This window comes from Amblyomma mixtum, chromosome 1 (genome assembly GCF_055824585.1).
Source record: "Amblyomma mixtum isolate Tamu chromosome 1, ASM5582458v1, whole genome shotgun sequence".
Classification (NCBI taxonomy): Eukaryota; Metazoa; Arthropoda; class Arachnida; order Ixodida; family Ixodidae; genus Amblyomma; species Amblyomma mixtum.
The window spans coordinates 80,806,482-80,832,112 of NC_143012.1; the positions used below are offsets into that span (position 1 = coordinate 80,806,482).

General features: G+C 52.0%; 1 protein-coding gene across 1 annotated transcript; it reads left to right on the top strand.

Annotated features, from left to right (window-relative positions):
• The first annotated feature begins 17,457 nt into the window (after window positions 1–17,457).
• LOC149366930 (uncharacterized) lies at window positions 17,458–20,913 on the top strand. The gene is made up of 3 exons (XM_089553324.1): window positions 17,458–17,552; window positions 18,968–19,205; window positions 20,056–20,913. Exons 1-3 carry the CDS (start codon window positions 17,506–17,508, stop codon window positions 20,803–20,805), a joined length of 1,035 nt encoding a protein of 344 aa, XP_089409450.1. The 5' UTR covers window positions 17,458–17,505; the 3' UTR covers window positions 20,806–20,913.
• The last annotated feature ends 4,718 nt before the right edge of the window (window positions 20,914–25,631 follow it).

Here is a 25,631-nt window from a genome sequence, read left to right on the forward strand (position 1 = left end):
TGACCCATATGCTGTGTGGTTGTGCATCAAGTGACGCCTACGCCCAGAACAAGGAACATTGGGACAAAGTACTAAAAAGTGCTTCACTTCACGACCAGCTTCGGGCTGTCTAGGAGGCCCGCGCGGCGGCGGAGAGCTTCGGGCTCTCTGTGCCTACGTGGGAGCTGCCCTCTACACCCGGTGCCTAGACGAGTGTCCTTCAGGACCCCTACTATGGGAAATAAAGTTTTACCACCACCACCACCATCCCCAGTCCGGGACCCCTGTGGCCTCCGCGGCGGCCCGGGCTCTTGTCACCAGGGCTCGTTGGTCCTGGAGAGTTGAGCAGCCGAGCAGGGCAGCCTCCCAGTCCTCCCGGGTGGGGTGGGAAAGCAGGATTGGCAGGGCATGCCCACACCATGTGATACGTGTCCGCAAACACTTCCCCAAAGTGTGGATACTCGCCCGAAAAGGCCGAATTGAAATGTTTGAGCACTGCCGGGCACAGTAGCGTGTTGATGTAGAGGCAAAGTAGCCAACGCTCCTCTGCCTTCTTGAGGCCTTTACAGGGGGGTGGGTATCGGCCGTGAGCGTTTTGATACAGGAGAGAGATCTCCCGAAAAGTAATAGCCGGATGAAAATCAGTAGCCTGATCAGGCTGCGATAGAGGCGATGCCCGGTGGTTAAGCGCGCGGGCGGTAGTGTCCGCTACCTTATTTCCCTCTATCCCCGCATGTGCTGATGCCCAGATGATGGTGCGCCGGGTTGGGAAATCCCGGTACTCACATCTGTGTAAAATTTGGAAAGCACGATCTGGAATTTGGCCCTGTTCAAAATTGCGGCAAGCTTCCCTTGAGTCGGTGATAATGACTCGAGACGCTGGATCCGCAGCTGCAAGTGAGATAGCAACTTCCTCCGCGAATGTAATGTTGGGGGAACGGAATGTGAGGCCCTGAACTGGGTTGTTCTGGTGGGCAACGGCAGCCGTGTACCGACCCCCATGGTGTGGACCGGCCGCGTCCGTGTAAAATACCCCTGGTCGAGCACCATACTGCTTGGAAATGGCCTCCGCTCGCGCGAGGCGGCGGCCATCATGGGCATCTTTTGTCATGTTATTGGGGAGGGGGCGAACCTTTAGTGCGAAGCGCCAGGCCTCTGGCATGGATACCCGCTTCTCCTCTTGGGTTGTGCAACTGATGTGGAGGCGGGTCAGTAGGCGGCTACCCGCACGTGTTTTGCTTAACCGCAAGTATTGATTGCTGAGGTGAGCCTCGCACAGCTCCTCAAGGTGTTCGTCATCCCCAGGCCGAGGAGTCGTTGGTTGGATGTTGCAATTGGGAGGTCGAGAGCTCTCTGATAGATTTTTCGGAGAGTCACTTCGGGAGCGTTCTCATCGCATTTGCGCAGGCGGAGGTACGGTGCCGAATACAGGATTCGACTGGTTACGAATGCATTGGCCAGCCGCAGGGCGTCTTTGCATCGCAACCCCCCTCGTTTGTTTGATACCCGGCGGACCATACGGCCCACCTGATCCCCCACCTTGCGGAGTTTCTTCAGCGTGGTGTCAATCTTGCGGTTCTTCTGTATGTAGAGTCCCAATACTCTGATTTCATCGTGTTCAGGTATCGGGCCACTAAGCAGGGAGAGGGCAATTTTGGTTGTGCACCTTGGATTAGGACGTATGTTTACGAATTCCGATTTGCTCGGGGAGCACTCAAGGCCGCAGCGGTGTGCATAATCGTCCACAATAGCCGCCGCTTGCTGCAGGTTGGCCTCAATTTCTCCAACCGAACCGTGTGTTGCCCAGAGGGTGATGTCGTCCGCGTACAGGGCATGCTGCACACCCGGGACCTCACCCAGCAGGTTAGGGAGCTTCATCATGGCCAGATTGAAGAGAAGTGGCGAGGGGCTCGGTCCGAAAGAGAGCATGCGGATATTCGCGCCGTGTGGGCGCGAATATCCAGTGTTATGGCAAGGTGCTCCCGCTTTGCCGCGCTCACTTGCCGCTGCTTTTCAACAAGTGTAGGCTCGCGCAGCGCCGAGATACGGCGGTTTGCAGTGGCGAGGCTTTGCTTCTCTGTTCTAATTGCGCTTCGCATGTATAGTTGTGCCAAAATCACGGTTTAAATTTTTTTCATATCGTTTTAAGGGGAAAGCTTTAATGGCCCATTCCGAGAAAAGCCGGTGGCGTCTGTGAAGGGAGGTGGTACAAAATGAAGGGTGCCCTCATCGGCAGTGCCTACCTCATCAGGAAAGTAAAGCTGCATAGGGGTGGGTTATGGCGCATTGCTCTGGAACAGGGGTGGATTCTACTGGATTGCGGGGAATTACGTAGGATTCAGTTGTATTACGGGCGTACTGCGGCGGATTCTGGCGGATCGCGATGGATTAAGACTGGACTATATGAAATTAGGTTGGAATACGTTGAATTGGGTAGATTAGGAGTGGGTCATGTGAGTTGCAAAAAATCGCAGGCCAGTTTTTACAACATCGACGTTCGAGGAGCGTTCGAGGAGCGGTCCGGAGAGGTAGAGAGAGAGAAGGGCCTAGAATTAGCACGGTCGGCAAACGGATGGCGGTGAGCGTACGACGAATGCGTAGCGTCTAGGGAGAAGTCCCCGTACGATGAGCGACAAGGATGGCTGGTGGCAAATGTCGGGCGGTAAAGCAGGCGACGAGTATGTAGTTTCGTTGGGGAAGTCTGCATACCATTCGCGCTCGTCGCGCTGACGCCGACGGCAAACACGGGCAACATGTCCGCGAAACCCGCAGTAGTAACACACCGGGCGACGTGCAGGCGGACTCCAAACAGGACACATTGCGGGGCTCGGGGACAGGGAGGCCGGAGTTTGCTGGACGGGCTGTGGATGGGGCAGATAAACAGCAGCAGGAGGCGTCGCAGCAACCTGGGCGTAACTAGGTACAAAACGCGGTACAGGTGGTTCCGCAGCCATGAGACGAGGGACAGAAGCGAGGTCGTCTTGAATGAGATCACGCAAAGACGAAGACGACGGGGCTGCGTGCCGATGGGAGTCTAATGGCGGTAAGGTGGAGCCGTTCAGTTTCTCCCGGATAATGGAGCGAATGAGGGAGCGTAAGTCCACGTCGGTTGAAATGAGGGTGTCCCAGGTGTCTTTTAAGCGTAGTGACTGAAGGTCTTCCAGACGATGGCAAGTTATTCGGATGTCTTGTACTGACGTTGGATTCTGGGCAGCAAGCGTATTAAAAGCAAATGACCCCAGCCCTTTCAGTGGGTAACGTACCCGATCGTACTCAGACATAACGCTGTGGACACGTCAACAGAGGCCAAGTATGTCTTCAATGTAGGACGTGTAGGATTCATTGGGTAGCTCGTCTCGCGTATCTAGCTCTTTTTGGTAAAGAGGGGCTTGCACCAAATGTGCCAAAAATTTGCCGAATCTGTTACCAGAAGTGAGCCCAGTCAGGGATGGCATCTTTGTGGTTCACGAACCAAGTCTTGGCCGCGGCAGTGAGCTAGAAGGACATGTTGAGAAGTTTAATTGCTGAGTCCCAAAGATTATAGGCATTGACCTGGTTGCATTGGTCGAGCCAGTCCTCTACGTCATCCCCACGAAGACCAGCAAAAATAGGAGGCTCGCGCTGGAGTGTGGTGATGGTCCAAGTGGGCTGTCCAGAAGATTGGGAAGGACCTTATCGGTTCGGATAGTACGAGCAGGTAGCGGCCGGAACGTAGCTGAAGTCTGGCGGCGGAGAGGACGCAGGGATCGAGAGCATACTCGAGCACTCGTGAGACGGGAAACGGAGCGCAGGATGGAGCGAGCTTTAATGCCTCCCGCAAATATGCCGACCAACCCTCCGAAAAAGATGAGCGATGATGATGAATATGTACAGATGAAGACGAGTGGCGCATGTTGTGCATGCAATATTAATTGTTGAATTTTTAAAATAAATTATACAAATTAGAACAACCAGGAATAAAATGAAATACACTTTTTGGACATTCAGTGTAATTTTACATGGAGTAGGATAATCGACCTCTTGCCGTAACATAATCATGAAGGTAGCCGGAAATAGTGCTTAACGAGAATCCCGTGGCGCTCGCAACGAACGAGGGAACTGGTAGAGACAAAGTAAGTCTTAACCTTCTCAACGTACGCGCTGCGCTCTTCCACATAGAGGTGCGCCGTTGGAAGAACGATGCGATCGAGCAGCATGATTCCGTTGTCACGTCGGCAAAACTTACTTTGTCGTAAAAAATGTATATATTCCCGGCTTCACTGTCACAAAATTTCTTGATTGGCCGAGGCGTCGCTTGCCCATGTGAGGTCATCTCAATCGGTTCACCCCATTGTGAACAAACTGCCCATCGACGTAACGTAACGTTGCTGCCCACCGTGTCGCTGCCCATGAGCCTTACGGGAGCTCGGGAGGCGCCACCGTGTTCTCACACGCCCCATCGGTGGCTGTGCTTGAAACAGCCACATTTTGGCGCAGTGGCCTTCCGCTTAACCGCTACTCCACAGCGCCAATAGTGTTATGACTCCCCGTCATCAATGAGTGTAAGCGATTGTCGCGACGTCACCAAAACCACGCGGTAACATTGGACCAATCACGGGGGGCCTCCTTGCATGAAAATATCAGGATCTCATTCTTAAGAAGTTTGGTCACCTTAAGAATTCCAAAGGACCACCCAAAATTTTGAAATAGGCCCACCCTATGAAATGGATTGGTTAGTAGGGATTAATATGTGGATTAAGCTGGATTTGTGCGTTGGATGAGTATAATGACGTATGATATTGTAATGGAAGGTAATCAAAAATTGCAGAAAATGATGACGCACGCATGCCATATAACGGCAATAGAACTGGTTCTAAACTGAGTCTTGCGGTAAAACCGCAAATAACATTAGACACTCACTGCAAGGTCACTTGGCATAGGTCGTGAAGGCGGAGCTCGACAGCGGTCTAGAACAAAGTTTCAGCGACATCAATTTACGACTGGAACTGTAGCGCCAAAATTGTCGAGGAGGACGACACAAATAAGATACGAAAAAAATAATTACGCAAATATTCTTGGTCTTTGCGCCGTTTAAGTCACCACTGGAGTTACTCGTTTTAAAGATGTTTTAGTTGTGTGCATTTGGTTGTAAATATACAACACTTCTTTCTTAAAATAATTATGTTCGCGTACCCTCACATCAGCGTGCAGTGAATCTACCCTCCTCATTGTTCTTCTGCTTGGTGGTGGTGGTGATACCTTTTATTTATCTACTGAAATAGAGTTTGGGAGCCACAGAGTGGCCTCGCTACATGGTCGGCGTCCCTAGTCCGGGACAGCGCATGACGAGGCCCCGTCTCTCGCCCGTTTCACCAGAGCCCTTTGGGAGTACTCCAGTGTGGAGCAGTTGAGGAGGGCAGTTTCCCATGCCTCTCTGGAAGGGGTAGGGGAAGGGCGGAGGTGGGGATTTTGAGTGCATGCCCACACCATGTGGTCGATATCACAGGTCTCCCCACAGTGCGGGCATCGCCCATCCATGTCAGGATCGTAATGTTTTATGATTTCAGGACAGAGTAGAGCTGCTGTCTGCAGGCACCTTAAAGTTCGCTCCTCCGTCTTAATAAATTAAGCCCCTTTGCAGGGGCCAGGAAAAGGCGGTTGTTGTCGCTATAATGCGTTATTATTTTCCTTAACCGCAGCAGCGGCTGGCTAGTCTCCGAGCCAGAAGAGCTGGGATGAGGATTCCGGTGAATAAGCGCTCGGGCAGCCGCGTCAGTTGACTGATTACCTCGTAAGCCCTGGTGGCCGGGAGCGCAAATGATTCTTTTCGGTGATGGATCAGTGGCAGTCCGTCTTAGAATACCAGCAGCTTAGGGGGAAATCTCCCCTGACAAGTAATGGTCACATGCTTCTCGAAAGTCCGTGATTATGATTCTCGAATTGGCGTGGGCGGCAGCAAGCGCTGTCGCTATACTTCCTCGGCTCGCATTGAATTCGGGGCTCGAAAGGAGAGTCCATCAACGAGCATTCCCTGGTGAACGACAGCGGCTGTGTAAAATCCCGTGGGCGATGGCCCTGCTACGTCTACATAATATACACCGGGTCGGGAGCTGTGTTGTCTCTCAAGAACCCGAGCCCGCTCTTGCCGTCTGTTTTCGTTCCTGTCGGTGTCCATCTTACTGGGGAGCGGTGATCCCAGAGCATATGGCGCCACAGTTCTGGGATACGCTCCGCCTCCTCTGTAGTGCAGTCGTGTTGGATGTGTAAGCGGTGTAGCAGGCAGCGCCCGGGGCCGTCTGCATGAGCCGCGTGTATTGGTTCACGAGGTGGGCCTCCCGCAGCTCCTGGTAGGCGTTTAGCACCCCCGATGCCTTGAGTTTGGCATTAGAGGTAGCCACCGGGAGATCCAGGGCTCGCTCAGTTGCCTTGCGAATGATTGCGTCTATTTGCGCCTCGTCTTGCTTAGTAGTGCGGAGATATGGCACGGCGTAGAGGATCCGGCTAGTCACGAAGGCATAGACGAGCTGAAGCGCATCCCTGCCCCGCATACCGTCCCGCTTGTTGGAAACGCGGTGGATCATGTGTCCCTACCTGTTCGCCTACTCTTTTGACTTTCACAATAGTGGAGTCCGGTCTGAGTCTCTGGTGAATGAAAAGGCCCAGAATACGGAGCTCCTCCGCCTCTCTAATAGGATATCCGGACAGAGAGATGTGTTTTGCTGTCCTATCCTTTGGGTTCGCTCTGACATGCAGAAGCTCTGATTTCGCTGGAGCACCTTGGAGCCCGCAGTCAATAGCATACGCGTCGACTATGAAAGGGGCCTGCTGAAGGCGGTCCTTCATGTCCCCAAGGCTCCCCTGTGTGGTCCAAATTGTAATGTCATCTACATATAGCGCGTGTTGAATGCCTTCCACCCGGGCCAGTTGGCTTGGGAGGCGCATCATAGCTATGTTGAACAGGAGCGGTGATAACACCACTCCCTGAGTGGTACCCCGTGTTCTAATCGTGTAAGGGTCATGGTTCTCGTCCTCAATCCGAAGCAAGCCCTGGCGATTATTCAAGAAATCTCATACATAAGCGTAGGCCCTAGCTCCACAGTCGGTAGAACTCAAGTTGGCCAGGATGCTACCATGTTTAACATTGTCGAAAGCCGCTTTCAGATCAGGGGCGAGGATGGCTTTGTCATTGTGTTCCATAGTTGTGGGTCTTATTACATCCCTGTGCAGCTGAAGGAGGACGTCCTGTGCAGATATGTGGGGTAGAAACCCGGACATGGTGTCTGCAAAGAAGCCCTTGCTCTCCAGGTATGGAGAGAGCCGATCCCGTACCATCGTCTCCATAAGCTTGGCCGCACACGGGGTAAGTGATATGGGCCTCAGGTTGTCCGTATTCACGGCCTTACCTGTTTTAGGGATAAACGTCACAAGTGACCTTTTCCACTCGGGAGGGAGTGGACGCCCGCCCCAGATCTGGTTTATGTATTCTAGTAAGTGGTGGCAGGCTGAGTCCGGTAGGTTCGCCAACAGGTTCACTGTTATGTAGACCCGTCCCGGAGCCGTACCCCGGCGCATTTTTGCTAAGGCCGCCTTAAGGTCATGCAACTCAAAAGGGCCATCGAGTGTTTCATTAGGCCTGCCAGAGTATATGTACTCAGGCCCAGTCGGATCCTCCGTACGACAGAGATATCTGTCGCACAGAGTGTCTGGAAGTTGCGCCGTCGAACCTTGCACTTACGCAGAGCCCGCCAGAGCTACATTTGCGTCTCTCCTTTTTGGCTTTGGGGGTACGTAGTTTTCGATTAGTTTTGTGCTTTTTCTACCGTTTAGTTAAGCTCCATCACACCTCCCACAAATACAGGAAGTGAGGGGCCACTGCGGGGATCTCTTCGGTGGTTTGTAGAGTATTGACGTGTTGTTTCTGAATGTTGTATATGTGGTTAGCCCACTCCGCGTAGCCGCCGGAAAATGGTACGGGAGGGATAGTGTGATTTCGGAATTTGAGCCAATCGGTCAGCTTGGCCTGACTCCATTTTTTTGAGCGCTGAGTTTGCCACGACTGTAATCCGGAGAAGGAAGTGATCACTGTCTAGAGAATGTCCCAAGTTCTCCCAGGCAGCCTCTCTAGCATTTTTGACGATAGAAAAGTCAGGACACGTGTCGGGGGTTTACCGACATCCCCACTCGGGTGGGATACGCCGGGTCCGTGAGCAACGTGAGGACGAGGGTGGAGATGAGATCCGCCAGCTTACGTCCCGTTGCCTTTTAAAAGTGGTATCCCCAGTGAAGGCTGGGAGCATTGAAGTCTCCAACGATCACTAAAGGCTCTGTGGCTGCCATTTTGATCGCGCGAAGGAAGATTTCACTGAAAGTTACGCGCGGCTTAAGCGGAGGGCAGTATATGTTAAGCATTTGTATTTACGGGTCGCGGTGTCTGAGAGGCAATACTCGGACTATTGAATATTCTTGCTCGGTGTTCAAGTCAAAGTCGACCTGAACCACGGTGTAAGCCTTATTCACCAGGATGCATGTCGAGGCCCCCCCCCCCCCCCCCCCCCCCTGAAAGGTGCTTTACCCCGATTATTCAGCGTCTATGCCGGGCTCCTGAAGAGGGAATGAGCGCCGGCATGTCACCTAGAGACTGCAGGTAGAGCTGGAGGTGTGACAGCATTTTTTCCAAGCTCTGAAACCCCGGCAGTTCCATTAAATGATCCGGAATTTTTCAAAGTTTTTAGCATTCCTGTAAGATCTGCTAGCCATCTTGTTGTATTTATTTACGGGAGAGCGGACTAGCCTTGGCCGGAAGCCGGCACAACACCAGTGAGGGGCCGCACCGACCCACCGGCAGCCCAGCCTGAAAGGTGTTCCTCCGCTGCCTGGCGGGAGCCTGTCTTACGTTTGAGGCGCGGGGATTTGCAGCTGGTAGAATTCTTAATTTGGGTGCTGACCCAGGGCTGCATAGCTTTAAGGACGGAGTCAGTGACCTGGGCCGTAAGGTCGGGAAGTGCTTGCGTTAAGGCCGTCTTGAACATGCCCTGGAAGGACTCGCGGGAGGGCTACCACTTCGATTCGGGAGGGCCACCACTTGCTCCTCCAGTTGCTCGGTTTGACGCTGCAGTGCCTCGAGGCCGCCGACGTGACCAGCAGTGAAAACTGATCCAACTATCGTGTCCCCGGTCTCCCGCGAGACGCTAGTAAGGCAGGATGTAACGGATGATCCGTCATCCTCGTCATCTGGCTCAGCTTGCTGCATTGGTTCGAATGACCCGGCCTGTGTGGCCTCTGATTCTTGAATTTTGCGCGCTAGAATTTGGTTCTGGCGCCTGAGCTCCTCTACCTGCTGTTGTAGGGTGGTTTCGGTAGGACAGGGACGGGTAGGGGGCCCGGAGACTGCCCCACTCCAACTGCTCTCGTGTGGTTGGACGGGTGCCAAGTGCGGGAAGTCCCTGACGTAGAGGACCGGGGGCACGGCTGGTGTCCCGGACTTGACAGGTTTCCATGGCCCGGTTTGGGCCTTGGGTTCTTTAGCGGCTGGCGCTTTCTTGGCCTTTGGCGGAGGATCCTGCTTGGGCCCCGTCTTTGTCTTCGGCTTGGATCCGGATGGAGAGCTCGGTTTAATGGCTTTCCGGAACCGCCCGGCACAGCCGGGAGCCCTGGTTGAGTGGCCGCCTCCGGAGATGAGGCAGCTCAGAACACGCTCATGGTCCGCTCGGCCGCCAGGAGGGGCACCACGAACCTGGACCCCGCAGTGTTAGCAGCGCACGGGATGCGGTCGCGGGCACGTATCGGCCCGATGGCCCACTGTGCAACAGCGGTGGCATGCAGGCACTGTCTTCTTGTACAGGCGAACAGAGAGCCGTTCGTAGCTGTACAGCACCGTCCGCGGCACCTTGGTCCGCGCGAAGGTGATCACCGCAACCGGGGTTCGCCCCAGTTTGCGCACAGACACCGCATTTGGTTCCGCACTGAGTTTGCGTTTGACTCTTTCGGACGTTTCGTCTGGCGAAACAGTCACGGCGCCCGATAGAACGAACCGGAGATTTTGGGGTGTCCCCGGAATGGTAGCTCGCGTTCCCCTACCGGCAACATAAAAAATTCAGGGGCACTTTTGTTGCGAAAGCAATACTACTCGCACTTTCAAGCCTTCGCGTGACCCGGCCGCAGTTACGTTTGACCTTTAGCGGAGTGAATATGGGCGAGCAGCTCGCTCCTTCAGATAGCCCGGCTGCAGTTACGCAGCGCCGGACACCTGTGGCGCTACTGCCTCCACCTGCAGAGGCAGCTTTAGATTATGGGCGACCAACTCGCTCCGTTGTGTTGCGTGGGGCGTTCATGCGCGCGCGTTTTTGAGCCCGCGTTCAAGCGAAGGAGCAGGCAAGTTCCCGCTGTGACGTCATACCAGCTGTAGATTATGGGTGACCAACTCGCTCCGTTTCTTCTTTCACTCCTATCTTTCTCCCTTCCCTTACGGCGCGGTTCAGGTGTGCGCCGATATATGCAAGACAAATACTGCCCCATTTCCATTCCTCTAAAACCAATTTACCAGACAATTCACCAAGCCATAGGCCGTCGGCGTTCGCTGTGTTCATTGGCGTTGGCCACGTTTTACACTCCGGATCATTTATTTATTTATTTTAAGGAAAGGAAGTTCGCATAATGGCGCCCTGGGTGACTGGACGCCTGAACTGTGCTCATCGGCCCGTGGGGTGATGAGAGAGAGAGAGAGAGAGAGAGAGAGGTGAGCAGCAGGCATTGACAAGGTTGTGCCAGGACGCGGCGCTAAAGCGATAGGCCATCGGCGTTCATTGTGTTCATTGGGGTTGTCAACGTTTTATACTCCGATCATTTTAAGGAAAGGAAGCCGAGCGCGCGCGTCGAAGCTGTGGCATGCCAGCTGTGCGAATGACGTCACTTGCTCCTAGCGCATGCGCAGTATGGTTGTGCAAGAGCACGCGAAACGGCGAGACTGTGGGCAATGTAGCTCAGGCAGTAATACATGGTTACGCGCAGATGTTGCTTTCGCAATCATCCAGGTTTAATTAGAACCAAACCGCAGCCAATTTTTTTCGTCTCTAATGTGCTGCAAGGCGAAAGCTTTTCCTGGCGCACTGTTTATTTTTATTTTTCTAAAAATTTCTCATTCTTATTTTATTTTCATTTGTTATCTTTTTTATTTTTTTTTCTACTTCTCACATTTTTGATATTTGATTTTATTTTTTTCTTATTTTCTTTCCTATTTTTCTTTTTTTATTTTTTCCTTTTGTTTGTTTTCTTAACTTTAATTCTTTATTTTTATTTCATTTTATAATTTACATATTTTATTTTTTGGTTTTATTTTGTATTTTTCTTTCTTTTCTTTTGTTTTTATTTTCCATTCATTTTTATTACTTTTATTCGGTTTATGAAAGCCATGCTTCCGCTAGAGGCGCCTTTAATCATGCTCAAACCTTGGGCCTCTGTGGCGTGGTTTATTGAATCCCGCCACGGAGGCCTAAGATTTGAGAATGATTAAGGGCTCCGTGGCGGGGTGGTAGCGTCTCCGCTACCTGGTTTGATTCGCTGCTTTGATTCCCAGCCCCGACGCAGTTTCTTTTTAAGTAGTGACGCCGAAACGCGGACAAATTTGCCGACAAGGATGCTAACGATAGTATGAGGCATTAAACGCTTTCGCCTTAGTATCCCGGAGTAGCTTCTCCGCGGCGTCGACTGATTTCAGCGCACATACCAGCACGTTTTGGTCCCAAACGAGCCACACCGAAAGTCCCGCATTTGCGTCGTCCCCGAGGATGCTGCGGATTGCAGCGCCAGCTTGTTCAGGATCAAAAATTAACTCGAGTTCGACCGTGTTTCGCGGTTTGAGCACCACGATGATGTCTTTTTCGATGCGCGGTGTGTTCTGCGGCCGCCACCGGAGTTGCTTGGAGCTCTTCGAGGCTGCGTTCAGCGCACTCCCGCCCTGCGTATGAGCAGAGCTAGCCGACGCCTGTTGCTGGGCGGCACCAGCACCAGCGTCCCTCGATGCCGCCGCCGCGTTCTTCTTTCCGCGCCAGACGCGGACCATATCCTGAAGGTATTTGCGCCGAACGGGTCGTAGCGTTCCGTGGACTCCGTGGCAGCGCTACACGCTGTCGCGTTCCACTCATACAGGCGAAGCTTTATGCGGAAAACGCTTTCGCCTCTACGCCCTTTAGACAAAGTACCCCCTGAATTTTTCTCCGACGGCACTGGTGAGGCCTTTCTACGTGGGGGATTTGGCCAGGTCTAAGGTTAGGTCTGTAGGCGTGGTAAATGCGCATTTGAGGGCGCGTTTGGCTCAGGTATGTCGCTGACCTCCCCGGGCGGAGGGTCGGCAGCCTGGTTTGCCAGCTTGCCCACCCAAAGCTTGCCGCTGGAATCTTTTAAGAAAAATGGAATTGACGTCATCCCTGTGGCTCTCGTACCGATCGGTGAGGGCGTGATCAAGATGAAAAGCTCTAAAATTCTTCAACAGGAGCTCAAGTCTCTAACCAAGCACTATTTACAGATCTCTGAGGTGCGACCGTTCGGTCGTAGAGGCATTGTCTGCAAGTCCTCTGACATTGCTTGCGCCACAGACCTGCTACAGTGCAAAATTTTTGACTCTTTGCCGGTGAAAGCCTTCATCCCGGAACAGCTCGCTTGCTCCAAAGGCATTGTTCGTGGCGTCGACCCAGCATCTTCCCCGCAGGAAATACTTGAAGAGTTTCAAGATGCCGGTGTGGGGGTTTTGGCTGTCTACAGGTGCAGTAGAGAAGTAAATGGTTCGCGCGTACCGACAGAATCAGTCATAACAACTTTTGCTGGCTCCTCCTGTCCTTCTGAGCTCAAGGTCTGGCCGATTGTGTACCGTGTGGACCCTCTGCAGCCCCGTCCTCTCCAATGTTCTAACTGCTGGCGATTCGGTCACAGTGGAAAAGCGTGCAAATCAGCGACGCGCTGCCGCCTTTGTGGTCAAGGTCATTCAGCTGACAACTGCGCCTCTGATCAGCCCCTGTGTTGCCTCTGCAACTCCAACCACCCAGCTGATGATGCCTACTGTTTGAAACGCGCTGATGAGCAAAGCCTGTTAGATATAATCCAGGTGAAGCGATGCTCGAGAGCTGATGCTTATGCACACCTTGACCGCAAGAATAACTCATACGCTAGCCGTGCGCGATCTTCTGTTGGAGAACTCGAGTCTAGTGTGACTGCTTCTATAGTGTCCACAGTAGAAAAGGCTCTTTCTGAGGTCGTAGAGCGAATGCTGAGCACTTTTGCTGAGGCTTTATCACAGCTAGTTACAGGTCAATCTGCGCTTACTCAATCATCTGTTCAGGCGGCGACGCCTGCATCTCTCCCAACTTGTGCTGCTAGTATTAGTCACTCCATGTCGCCTCCGGACGCATCCCAAGTCCCGCCTCCCACCACCGCCCCAGGCAGTGTGTCTAGCGCCGATATTTGCTCCACGGATGTTGAAATGCTATGCCCTACCCAAAAGCGTCGAGCTCCTTCCTCACCCTCGAAGACAGTTGCTCCGCATCCCAAAGCAAAGAAAGGACCTTCAAAAGTAATTCCCAAGTCTGATGTGCTGAAAGAGGCTGTTGCTGCCTCTTTCCTCAGTCAGTAATCATGGCGGGTCTCAAAGTTATTCAGTGGAATTGCCGCTCTCTACTTTCTTCCCTTCCTGATCTTGATCTACTTCTTCGTAAACATAACCCAGATATAGTTATTTTGCAAGAAACGTGGCTCTCTCCATTTAAATCATTTTCAATGAAAAACTTCCGTGTTTTCCGAGTTGATCGCGTTACCGGCAGGGGCGGCGGGTTAGTAACTATGGTCTCTACCAAAATGTGTCACCGGGCCTCTATTTCGAACAAAATTATGCTTCCTGACTGTGAACTGTTGGCAGTCGACATCTCACTTCCACAGTGCGCAAAAGTTACTATTGCAAACGTCTACTTCCCTGTAGGCGTACACAGGACTGACAGTTTGGATAGCTTACTTAGCAGCGCAAACAGTATAGTCATCGCAGGAGATTTTAATTCGCACCACAGTACCTGGGGTAGTAGTTCAGACTCCTGCGGCCAGCTTCTTTGGTCATGGATGGCCATGCATGCAGTGCGCTGCTGCAATTCCGGAGCTGTAACCTTTATGCGAGGAGCTTACCGTTCAGTCATAGATTTAACATTAGTTACTCGTGGGGTTGGGGTATCTGCATGGTCCACAGAGGACTCGGGTTCATCTAGTGACCACTTTCCAATAACTTTTAACATTCTAACATCTCCCCTCAGAAAAAGTGGGGCGACAATGAAATTTGTAAATCACATTTCATACAAAAAATTAATGTCTGCCTCACTTCCATCTATAGTTAGCTCGAGTCGAGCAGAAAGAGCTCAGCAGTCCTTTTCCTTTCTGCAAGATGCTGCCGAGCATTCTATATTTTCTGTGTGCACTTCAGCTCCTGACAGACAGCCGTCTCCATGGTGGACGGAGGAGTGTGAGAAGGCATATCGTCGTCGCAAAGCTGCCTGGAAAAGCCTTTCCTATAATCAGAGCCCAGCTAATTGGATAAATTATAAGTTCTTCTCTGCATCTTTCAAACGAACTGTCAAAAAAGCCAAAGAGGAATATAATCAAAATTTAAACACGTATCTCTCAAGTCCCCAAAATAGGAAGGCTCTGTATAGGTTCATGGCGCGCAATAAGAACTCTCTGGCCGCCAACTGCACTAAGTCAATAGTGTTGTCTCCTCAGGAGGCTAAGAAAAACCTTGAACAAATCGCTCAGGGGCTGGCTTTGCGTTTTCAGATGCAGAAAACAGAACCATTACTCACACTCGCCCTAAGCTCGGACTATACTGAGGTTGCTCTGTCGGAGCTCCTACCAATTGTTTCTTCGATGCATTCTGCTGCCCCTGGATCTGATGGGGTTACTGTGGGTATGTTGAAGATTTTAGCGGAAGACTTCACCACTCATCTTCTAGATATCGTCAACGCGTCATTAGAAAACACGTGGATTCCTCAGAGATGGAAGATTGCGAAAATAATTTTGCTTTTGAAGAATGCAGAGAATGGATTCCAATTAGACAATATACGGCCAATTGCTTTAACCTCAAATTTAGTCAAGTTGATCGAAAGAGTAGTGCATAGTCGTCTCTCAAAGCACGTTAATGCCGTAAATGGCCTTAGCTCTGCGCAGATTGGCTTTCGTCGGGGATGTTCCATTTGGACCGCGCATGTGGATCTAGAAAGCCGAATCAGACTTTCGATGCGCAAGAGGGAAGTTTCGGCCTTGGTGACACTTGATGTTGCTAAGGCTTATGACAGCGTGGAACACACGGTCCTTCTTAACAAACTTGCACAGCTACATCCACCGCACTACATTTATGCCTGGATTTGTGAATTTCTAAAAGACAGAATGTTCTTCTGTACAGACGGATCTTTCTGTTCTAATACTTATGTCCAATCCAGAGGTGTGCCGCAAGGATCTGTTCTGTCACCGCTGCTATTTAACATATTGGTTCGAGACATCCCCATTCATCCCAACATTACAGTATTTGTATACGCAGACGATATAGCTTTTTTCGCCTCAGAAAAGGATATTCATGCGCTTTACCAGTCTTTGCAGGCATACCTGACTGCTCTTGAAGATTGGTTGGACCAAATTAGTTTATCACTTAATGTGAGCAAGTGCGGCGTGCTGGTATTTCCTCCAGACACCCCTTTGTACATCTCGCTAGTCTACCGTAACACCCCAATTCCGCAGGTGGAGTCGGTTAAATACCTAGGTATTATTTACGACCCAAGATTGGACTGGCGCCAGCATATTAAGAATAATGTTATTAAAGGCGAACGTGCTCTAGGCCGGCTGACACGGATAGGCAATAAAAATTTTGGCATGCGTCGCGACACCTTACTGTTACTCTATAAGGCTTATATGAGACCAATTCTGGAATTCGGCTGCGTCTTATTCTCTGGCAGCGCAAACTATAAGCAGCAGCCTTTAGCCTTACTGGAAAGGCGTGCCCTACGGCTATGCCTAGGGCTCCCAAGATCGGCTTCCAATGCTCTCCTTTATCTGGAAGCCCGTATTCCCGATCTATATTCCCGCTTCCAACTACTCACGGTGCGCACTTTCCTCAGGTCCTTTGACCCGGCCCCCGGTGTCAATGCTCCCATTTTTCTATCCCACCCTCACCTGTTTTTCTCTGCTCATTGGCCACGTTATCAGCTCCCGCAAGTTCGGTTTACGCAGAACCTGTTGGCCCCGCTTCAGGTCGATCTGACCTCCTTGCAACGAGTTGCTGACACGCTGGCTGATCCCGTCTTCTGTTACGACCATATCTTTCCATCCCATGCAAAACACATGCCCGCAAATATCCTAAATGGTCTTCTGGCTGAGCACTTACAGCATTTTCCTGATCATGCTGTTCTCTCCACCGATGCTTCCGGGTGCTGTGAGAAGGCGGCAATTGGGATATATTCACAGGATCTGGCTTTCAGCTATTCCGTTCGTATCCCGGATTACACTTCTGTATTCTTTGCAGAGTTTTTGGCACTCGGTTTGGCTCTTCTTAAAATTCCGACGCATGTAGCACAGGTACTTATCCTTGCAGACTGCCTTTCAGTTTTAGTCGCTCTCCAAACTTCCGGCTCCTCTCTATTGATGCGTTCCCTTAGGTTTTTTGTTCCGCGCACAGTAAGGGAGGTCCGCTTTGTCTGGGTACCTGGTCATTCGGGAATCTATTTCAACGAGGTGGCCGATTTTTTGGCAAGGTCAGCTCTAACTGCCCCTGTAATATATCCCGTACCGCACCTTATTATGTTGGAGACCTCCCGTTTCCAGCGGTTCCAACATATCTCAGCCAGCTTGGGTGATCCGTTGCTGAATACCGTGGACTTTCAACATTTAAAGTTCCCATGGAATGTTCGATCATGTAAGACAAGGCGGTGTGAGGTGTCCATGACGCTTCTGCGATGCAGAATCCCCCACCTCAACTTGTACTTATGCAGATGCGGGTTCGCTACGAGTAACCTTTGTAACACATGCGGAGAAGTTGAATCAATTGACCATTATCTCCTCTCTTGCCGGCGGTTCGCTTTTCAGAGAAAACAGTATTTGGAAGGCCCTCTTTCGAGGTTAGGACTCCCTTTGTCTTTACCAGTTCTGCTCTCGTTTGGTGCGAGCGCCACGGGATTTTCGTTAAGCACTATTTGCGGCTACCTTCATGATTACATCATTGCAACTGGGCGCTTACCCTGTTAAATCCATATAAAATTCCACTGAATGTCCAAATGCGTATTTTAGTTTGTTTCCTGATGTATCTAATTTGCTTATTATTAACATTTCTAACAATTCATACATATTTTCTGATTTCAAACATTCTACTATTTTACTTAGCTTTTTTCCCGCACTCATACCTCCTTGGCATTCATCACCGCACCTTGGCCAATCCCCCCGCGTGGGTATGTGCCATTTTCTTATGGTGAAGAAGAAGAAGAAGAAGTGCCGGCCATGGAGATCGAGCATCTGCCGGAGAGCATCCTCTAGGAGATGTTCGGTCAGCTGACGTCGTTCGACGATGTATGCGCCTGCGCGAGGTAAGTAGGCCGTCACTGCTACGCAGTGCCTCACCTTCCAGTCGATGCTGCGGAGCTTGGACGAAGCATGTTAGCCTAAGGATACCGACGCGACACTACATCGCTGAGCACATATTTCGCTCTCCACTTTATTAATTGTGGCATCAATTCAACGCTTCTTTCTATTTTATAACGATAGTGTACTTAGTGTGAGCTATTAACAGCCTGGAGACTGCTTGATCTTGGATTCCCCATTACGCTTCAACACAAAACAAACCAACGCCCATCGTAGATGTGATGCGTCCCACCGCCTTTGCAGCATGTCAATGCTTGAGCACTGAGGAAAGTGCAAAAAAGTTTCAACAAATGAGATCACATAGATGTTAAAGATGCTCCTTTAGATCCAGTTGTCGGCTTATAGTCTCCTTGCCGAAAGGCCAGCAGCAGACGCGTGCTCTGAAACTCCGTGTGGACAAAATAGTGGCAGATAAACGCTGCGTCAGATTTTAAAACAAAGGCGCGGCACAGCAGCTCACGGCCAAATTACCATCGGCATAAAATTCCACATTTTTGAAGTTCATTCTCTTTTGATGCCTGGGTGCGCGTTGCGTTGCCTTCCTCTGCACATCAGTGGTATATACACGCCAGGGTTGCCTTGCAGTCGCGAGGAAGCTGGTCTTCCTGAGGAGACTGGCGTGCACCAAACTCATCTTCTAAAAGGTGCATGAGGCGGGCAACTATCGATCAGTAAGGACTTTCTAACAAGCTGATCTGCTAAAGGTGCAGAAGACGAGTGACTAGCGATCAGTCAGGATTTTCAGTTTGGACGGACACAGCCGCTAGCCGGTCACGGGTCGCGTCCGGGATCTCAGTGGAGGATATGAAATTGATGAGCAAGATGTAATTTTCGGATTGGTGCCAGTCAAGGGCTTCTTATCCGGACGTAGTGTGTATTCCCCTGTAGAGTGGCAGCAATCCGAATAATCACCATAGCGAAGACCATGGCGTGGTAGTAGGGACGAATGCTCTCTCCATATGACGACGGAGGTGCAAGGTTGGTTTAGCAGGAATCATACTCACTCAATGTATTCCGCAAACGTTCAGAGCGTGGGAAATTCCGCTAGAAACGATGCCATGAGTAAGCGGCAAGAGAACATTACGCCTCAATTCCCACGTCTTTATTTCTACCCTCTCAAGTTCAGAGCGGTGAGGAAAATCACCGCGCCGGAATCCTTCATGTACACCTTGTCTGAATGCTATAGAGGTGATATCACTCATAGCTTCAATAGATTCTGGCTCTACGACGGTGAAGTAACGGCTCATGAACATCGGAATTAATGAGCTTTGCCCCTGCTAGAGCTCACGTATACGTTACCGCTGATATATATGTCAAATAAAACAATGCGACAACACTAGCGCACACCTCTTCATTCCAGGGTATGTCGCCGATGGTGGCGTGTGGCACGCGACTTCTCTCTGCGGCGTGTGCTACGCGTGACGTCGTTTCCGCTCAAGGCTCGACAGGTGCGCAGCCTTCTCGAGGCCCACGTCGACGCCAACATCGTGGAACTGCACATAACCCGTTCCATGGACACATCGACCGCCGAGGAGGAGGAGAGAGACTTTCCGCGAGCGTTCTTCGCCTACCTGGCCGAGCACTGCCCATCACTCAGGGTGAGCGTTTCAGGAAGGCTACGCTTAACGAAGGGTTCCCTCGTCCAAACACGAGTTCAAAGTCTTATACGAGCGCTATGGGACCGGAGTAGTCGATCTGGAAACCACACGCATATTCTGTAACAAAAATAGCGCTTCTTTAACGCCAGCAATTGTTGTGATCTTCAGTTAACAGGACGTCAAAGTTTAAAATGAAGAAAAACGAATGCTCAGTCATTTTTATCAGGATGCCTTTCCACATCGATTACACCAAATTACAAAACATGGATGAGCTGCTCTAGGATCTGGGCCCACTCCGGACGATGAAGTAGATGAAGTTATATTTTTCGCTTCCGTCGACACACCAAGCATGAAAGCGGCAGTTATCCCTGGGATCCGAAACTCCATTTAAATTCGATTTCAGCTATTTAAGCGCACTTGGTGACTGAACGGGATTTGATGTTTAGAAAATTAAATTCTGCACGTAAACGGAGCGGGAAAGGCTGCGCGGTAGCCGAATCGTGTTAGGCATAGAAAAACGATGCTGCTTTGTTACCGCTGTTAGTGGTTTAACACCTGCTCGGTGACGAAATTTTTTCATGCTGGAGACCGTTGGCATGGCAACAATATGACGCTCCAGTTGGCTTCCTGCCAGCCAATATGGGAGAAATTGGCGCTGACGTCTGGATGGAATGGATAATGCGATATATGAAAGTTTCCCATCTCTAGCCATCCCATAGAGCGCTGTTCTTGTTCCCCAAAACACTGAAACGCCAACTTCTTGATGAACACGCAGCGGATAAATACGGGGAATTCCCACTACAAGTGCTAGCGTACTAGAAGGATCTACAAGTGTCCCCACTTATTGCAGGTCTTGTACATCACTCGCGGCTTCCTCTTCGATCACCTTCGAGAGAACAAGGTCACAGTGTGCGACCTGCCACCGACGCTCACTCATCTCTCACTGCGCCAGTCGTGGTTCAGTGCGGAGCAGTTCTTCGCCGCCGAAGCGGGCCGTCCATACCCACGTGGTCTCCGGCTGCTGGACCTCGCCGACTGCGTATTCGCGCCTGCCATCGGGCTAGCCAAGCTGGAGCAATTCTCGTCGCTTCGTGCCCTTTGCTTCGAAGGCTGCTACCTGTTCAACGACCGACGCCTGACCGACCTACTGCCCGTGATCGCCAACCTCGTTGTCCTGGATATTGAGCGCACGGACGTGAGGGACACGGGTGCCGAGATGGTGCTCTTGCACGGTCAGAGCCTGCGCGTTTTGTTCTTGGGACACACGGCATTCACCGGCAAAGCATTCAAATCAATCTACATGGGAACAAATGGAAGTCTAAGGCTGGGTCTAACACATCTGTGCCTGAGGGACACGTATGCGGGCAAGAAGCGCCTTTACAAACTTATAAGCATGGCTCCCCGGTTGCAGTGGCTCGCTGTGAGCAGCCCACACATGACGGAGCGCGTCGCGGTGCGCGTGCGTAATGCCTTGCCCAGTTCTTGCCGCTACTTGGAGGTCTTACCAAGCTCCGAACGAATGAGGCCCCTCTGCCAGCACTTCACCTGTGACTTCATTCAGAACTTGAAGCTAGGTGCCCCGCCAGGTGAAAACTCCTGAAGCGTCCTTTTTTCTTCTGTGGTTTATATGACCTGATTTTTCACCTTCAAGAGAACTCCGTGTGTTGACTCTTTGCTCACGTCCTTCTGCTATTCGCCAGTTAACATAATTTGCGATACCCATGAAAGTTTAAGCAAAGCTTTGCGTTTTGCAATTCTTGAGGTAACGATTGGTCAAAAGAGAATACCACTTCGGGTCAAAATATCGCTTGAATGGTAAGAAAAAAAACCCGGTTTTAGTAGTAGTAAAGACTTTTAATCGACCATAATTTACAGGCCGAGCATTTCCACCGCCTGGGCGACCAGAAGCCGCTGTTCTTCTTCCCCTTCAGCGCCAAGCCAGTCGAGCCAGGTGGTGATGGATAGAGAGGGTGGGGGGAAGGAACCCGACTGCTGAGCAGCCGGGCAATAGAAGAGGCAATGGGCCAGGTCCGCATAGATACAGGGGCAGTTGGGACAGGAAGGGTCCGATCGATAGCGATAGAGGAAGAGGCGGGACGGGGTGATAACTGCATTCATCTGAATGTGCCGAAGAAGGCGAGACTCCGGCACCGTGAGTGATGGATGAGGGGGAGGGTAAAGGCGTTTGTCGAGGCGGAGCTCAAGGTAGACCTCTTTTATGGTGCGGCGAAGGGTGAGTCTCCCACCGTCCTCCGAGGGCTTGGGCCAGGGGATCAACGGTGCCCGGAAAAGTGTGTCGCCGGCGAGCTGATGGGCCAGCTCATTGCCGTCAATCCCTGAATGCCCAGGGACCCAGCGGAGGAAAACGATGGAAGGCTGCAGTGCGGAGACCGCTCGTTCGACCTCCTGTTGGAGAGAAGGGGTCAGGGTGCGTTTCTGTATGTGGTGTATAGCGGCTTGTGAGTCCGAATAGACTGTGTATTCTTGGAGAGAGGGAAGGAGGGAAAATGACTGGAGGGCATGCGCAATGGCGAGGACCTCGAGGGACAATGCGTCTGGAGGGTGTAGATACGGCCCGCTGGTGTGGGTTTCAGGAGCAGGGAGGTGTGGATGGTACAGGGCGTAGCCGCAGGAGCCTCGAGGAGCCACGAAGGAGGCATCCGTGTAAGCTACACCCTGGGTATCACAGAGGGGGGAATGGTGCTGTGCGGCAGCATGACGACGTCCGGCGTGCAGGACGGGGGACATGTTGGTCGGGAGGGGAAGGATACGAAGATTGGGGGCGGGGGTGGGAATAGGAGAGGGAAACGGGGAGATTGGAATGGGCGAGATACCCGCTTGAGTCAATAACCACTGACCCTGACGGGTAAGGGAAAGCCGGGCAAGCTGCGAGTCACGATGGAGACTGAGAAGAGAACGAAGAGGATGGAAGAGGCCTGTGGCAAAGAGCTTAGTGGTAGAGGTAGTGATAGGGAGGTTGAGAGCTGCCTTGTAGAGGCCCACAAGGGTAGTCTCGAGAGCGTTAAGTTGAGTCTGAGTGAAGGAAGCGTAGGGTGCAAAGTACAAGACCTTGTTGAGGGCCAGCGCGTGGGCAACTCGGCACGCGTGAGCCTCGTGGAGACCTGAGCGTCGAGTGACCACGCGCCGCAGGAGGTGTGTTACAGAGTGGCAGGTGGTGACAGCGCGGTGAAGGGATTGCACATTCTTAGCCGCATGCAAAGGGAAGCCAAGAACTTTGCACTGTGTGACGACAGGAATGGGAGAGCCAGAAAGGTAGAGAGAGACGAATTGGTTGTGTGAGCGCTGGTAGGAGGAATGGTTGAGAAGGAGAAGCTCGGATTTCTCAGGAGCAGGAGAGAGGCCAGCGGTGGTGAGAAAGGAGTCGATGAGGTCTAGGCCACGTTGCAGGGTGTCCTGTACGTGACCGGGAGAGCCAGATGAACACCAGAGAGTGATGTCATCTGCGTAAAATATATGATGCAGGTCGGGAATTTCAGCTAGCTGGGAGGCGAGAGGGGCCGTAGCGAGATTGAAAAGGGTAGGAGAGAGAACAGCACCTTGAGGAGTGCCACGGGTGAGGTGGTGTGGGTTAGACAAGTGGGTATCTACTCGAAAGCGAGCCACACGTTTAGAGAAGAATGAGCGGATATAGGAGTACATGCGGGAGCCACAATCCAAAGAGGCGAGTTGAGAAAGGATGTGATCGTGGCAAACACCGTCAAAGGCCTTGCGAACATCGACGGTCACAAGTGCGTAAATTTGAGTAGGTGTAGGGGACAGGAACGTCTGCTGGAGAATCAGAAACATGTCCTGTGCACAGACGCGGCGTCGGAAGCCAATGAGAGAATGGGGGAAGAACTCCCGTGCCTCAAGAAAATCAGAGAGGCGAGTCAGAGCCATTCGCTCAAGGGTCTTACCAACGCACGACGTCAGGGAGATTGGGCGGAGGTTAGAGAGAGAGGGAGGTTTGCCCGGTTTTGGAATCATGGAAATAAGGGAGGATGTCCAGGAGCTCGGCAAGCAGCCGCTCTCCCAGGCAGATTCGAGCTCCCGAAGAGTGAAGCATTGGTCCAGATCGGGGTTAGGTCCACCCGAGTACACCGGGTAGGAGGGTGCCAGAGGGGGCGGGAGGTAGAGAGAGGCGAGTTGATCAAAAACTTCGGAGGGAGTCCCCTGAGTGAGGGCTTTAGCTAGAGTGGGAGCAAGGGCAGGCTTAGTGCCAAGGAGGGATTTAAAGAGAGACCATGCGGATCGCGAGTGCAATGCAGAATCAAGGCCATCACAAAGAGCACTCCAACGAGAGTGCTCGAGGGAGGCGCAGTGGGCGACGATCTCGGCCCGCAAAGCAGTGATCCGGGAGGAAAGTTGGGCATTGTGTGGTTGGGAGCGAAAGGAGCGTTGAAGACGTTTACGGCGACACCATAAACGGAGAAGGTGAGGATCTGGGTCTTGGATTGGGTAACGAGAGCGAACGCGACGGCTACTGGACGTGAGCGCTGCAGAGATGCGCGACGTCCAGTCGTCGTAGGATTGAAAGGAGTCGGAGGCGAGATTAGTGCGAAAAGCATGCCAGTCAGTGTGAATAATCGGATGACAGCGAGGGATGTGGGAGAGAGAGGTGGTGATATGGATGAGGAAGTGGTCACTTAGAAGAGTTTCGGCTGTCACCTGCCAGTGAAAGGAAAGTGAACCCCGAGAGAAAGTGAGGTCGGGTGTCGTAGGGCGTTGTGAGGCAGTGCCCACTCGAGTAGGAGAGCCAGGAGTATTAAGAAGGGTGAGGTGGCGTTCCTGGGCCAGACAATGGAGGAGGCGGCCCGGTTTGAGAAAGAGAGTGAAGGAATTTGCCCAGAGCAGAGAATAAAGAGGAAGTGACAGGGGGGTTGTAAAAAGACAAAAGGACGAGTGAGATGCGGGAAGAAGGGTGGTAATAAACCACACCAACTAAATATTTAAGGAGGGTGGAGGGGATGTCAATTTGCTCTACGAGCACGTCACTGCGTACATAAATAGACGCAAGTGGTGTGGCCGTAGTGGCATGGTAGGCGCGGTAGCCTGGGACGTTGCGGGCCGTCCGGGTCTCCTGGAGAAGGAGAAAATGAGGTAGGGAGGGGCGGGTGAGTAGATACTGGTGGAGGGGGGTCTTATTGTGGCAAAGATTTCGGCAGTTCCACTGCACAATCTCGAGGTCCTCGCCAAACGCCATTATGATAGTGGAGAGGAACGCGATGGTACGCGTTCCTTCTTTTTTGCCGGGGGCAGTGACTCATGGACGGATTGGAGCATAGATGCGAAGGATTCCAATTGCTTTGATTGTGCTTGGAGGGTGGTAAGGATCTGGAGAACCGAAGTTTCCAGCTGAACCAAGCGAGTGTGATGTGCCTGTGTGGTGGTTTCTACAAGGTCAGCCAAAGGGGCGACCTGGGCGCTGGAGGAAGGAGTGGTGAACGTGGCAAGGTGCTCATTTAGTTTGCTAAGCTGGGAGGTAAGAGAGGAGGTGGTTGTCTGGAGGGTTTGAGTCAAGGCATGTATCTGCTGTTGTAGATCGTGGGAAATGCGCTGCTGCTCTCGCTGCTGGCGTTCCAGCATTGCGAGCCGGAGGTCGAAGGAGCGGTTCTCGTCAGTCAAGGATGGAGAGGGTGGTGTAGTGGAAGAGAGGGACGCTGGCACCGAGGATCCTTTAACTATGGCGGCGTAGGAGCCTGGTGGTGACGTGATCGGAGATGATGGAGATTCATGATTAGAGGAGGAGGAGGAGGAGGCGGGGGAGGAGGAAGGGGTGGTGGGTTGAGTGGCCCGGCGCAAAGCTAGGCGTCGGAGGTATGCAGCTTTAGCACACTCGCGTTGCTTAGCAAGGATGAAGGGGCAAGTGGGGTCGAGGGAGGGGTGGGTGTTCACCTGGCAATGAACTCACCAGGGCTGGGCACACACATGAGCGGAAGGGTCAGCGGGTAGAGGAGCAGCACAGCGACGGCACTTGGCCGGAACGCTGTGCTGGGGGCATTGGTGGGCGCGATGGCCTAGAGTGAGACAACGGGTGCAGGTGGGAGGCTTAGGTTTATGAGGACGGCAGCGGAAGGCAACGCGTTTGAAATAAACAAAGTGGGGGATGATGGTACCAGCGAACGTTATGAGCACTGATTGAGTGGATCCCACCATGCGAGCAGCGAGAATATCTGTTTTGAAAGATTCCAGGTCATGCATGAGGTCATCAGGAGTGAAGTGGCCCCCGACGTTATGGATGACGCCAAGGCATGAGATGGGAGGATGGGGGGTGTAAGTTTTGATGGTGACAGGCTTACCATGAAGCTGAAGATGCGTGACAGAGAGTAGGAGGTGGGCGGTGAGAGGAGAATGAGTCTTTAGAAACACAAGGCTTTGGGCTGGCCTGGCCTGAAGGGTGATGTCGGCACTGGTCTTCGAGGAAAG

Bases quoted from the DNA above. Each gene is read 5' to 3' on its own strand.
- LOC149366930 (XM_089553324.1), top strand. From the start codon at position 17,506: ATGTTCGGTCAGCTGACGTCGTTCGACGATGTATGCGCCTGCGCGAG. The intron at 17,553-18,967 runs GTAAGTAGGCCG...TCTTCATTCCAG, and splicing joins GATGTATGCGCCTGCGCGAG to GGTATGTCGCCGATGGTGGC. The intron at 19,206-20,055 runs GTGAGCGTTTCA...CACTTATTGCAG, and splicing joins AGCACTGCCCATCACTCAGG to GTCTTGTACATCACTCGCGG.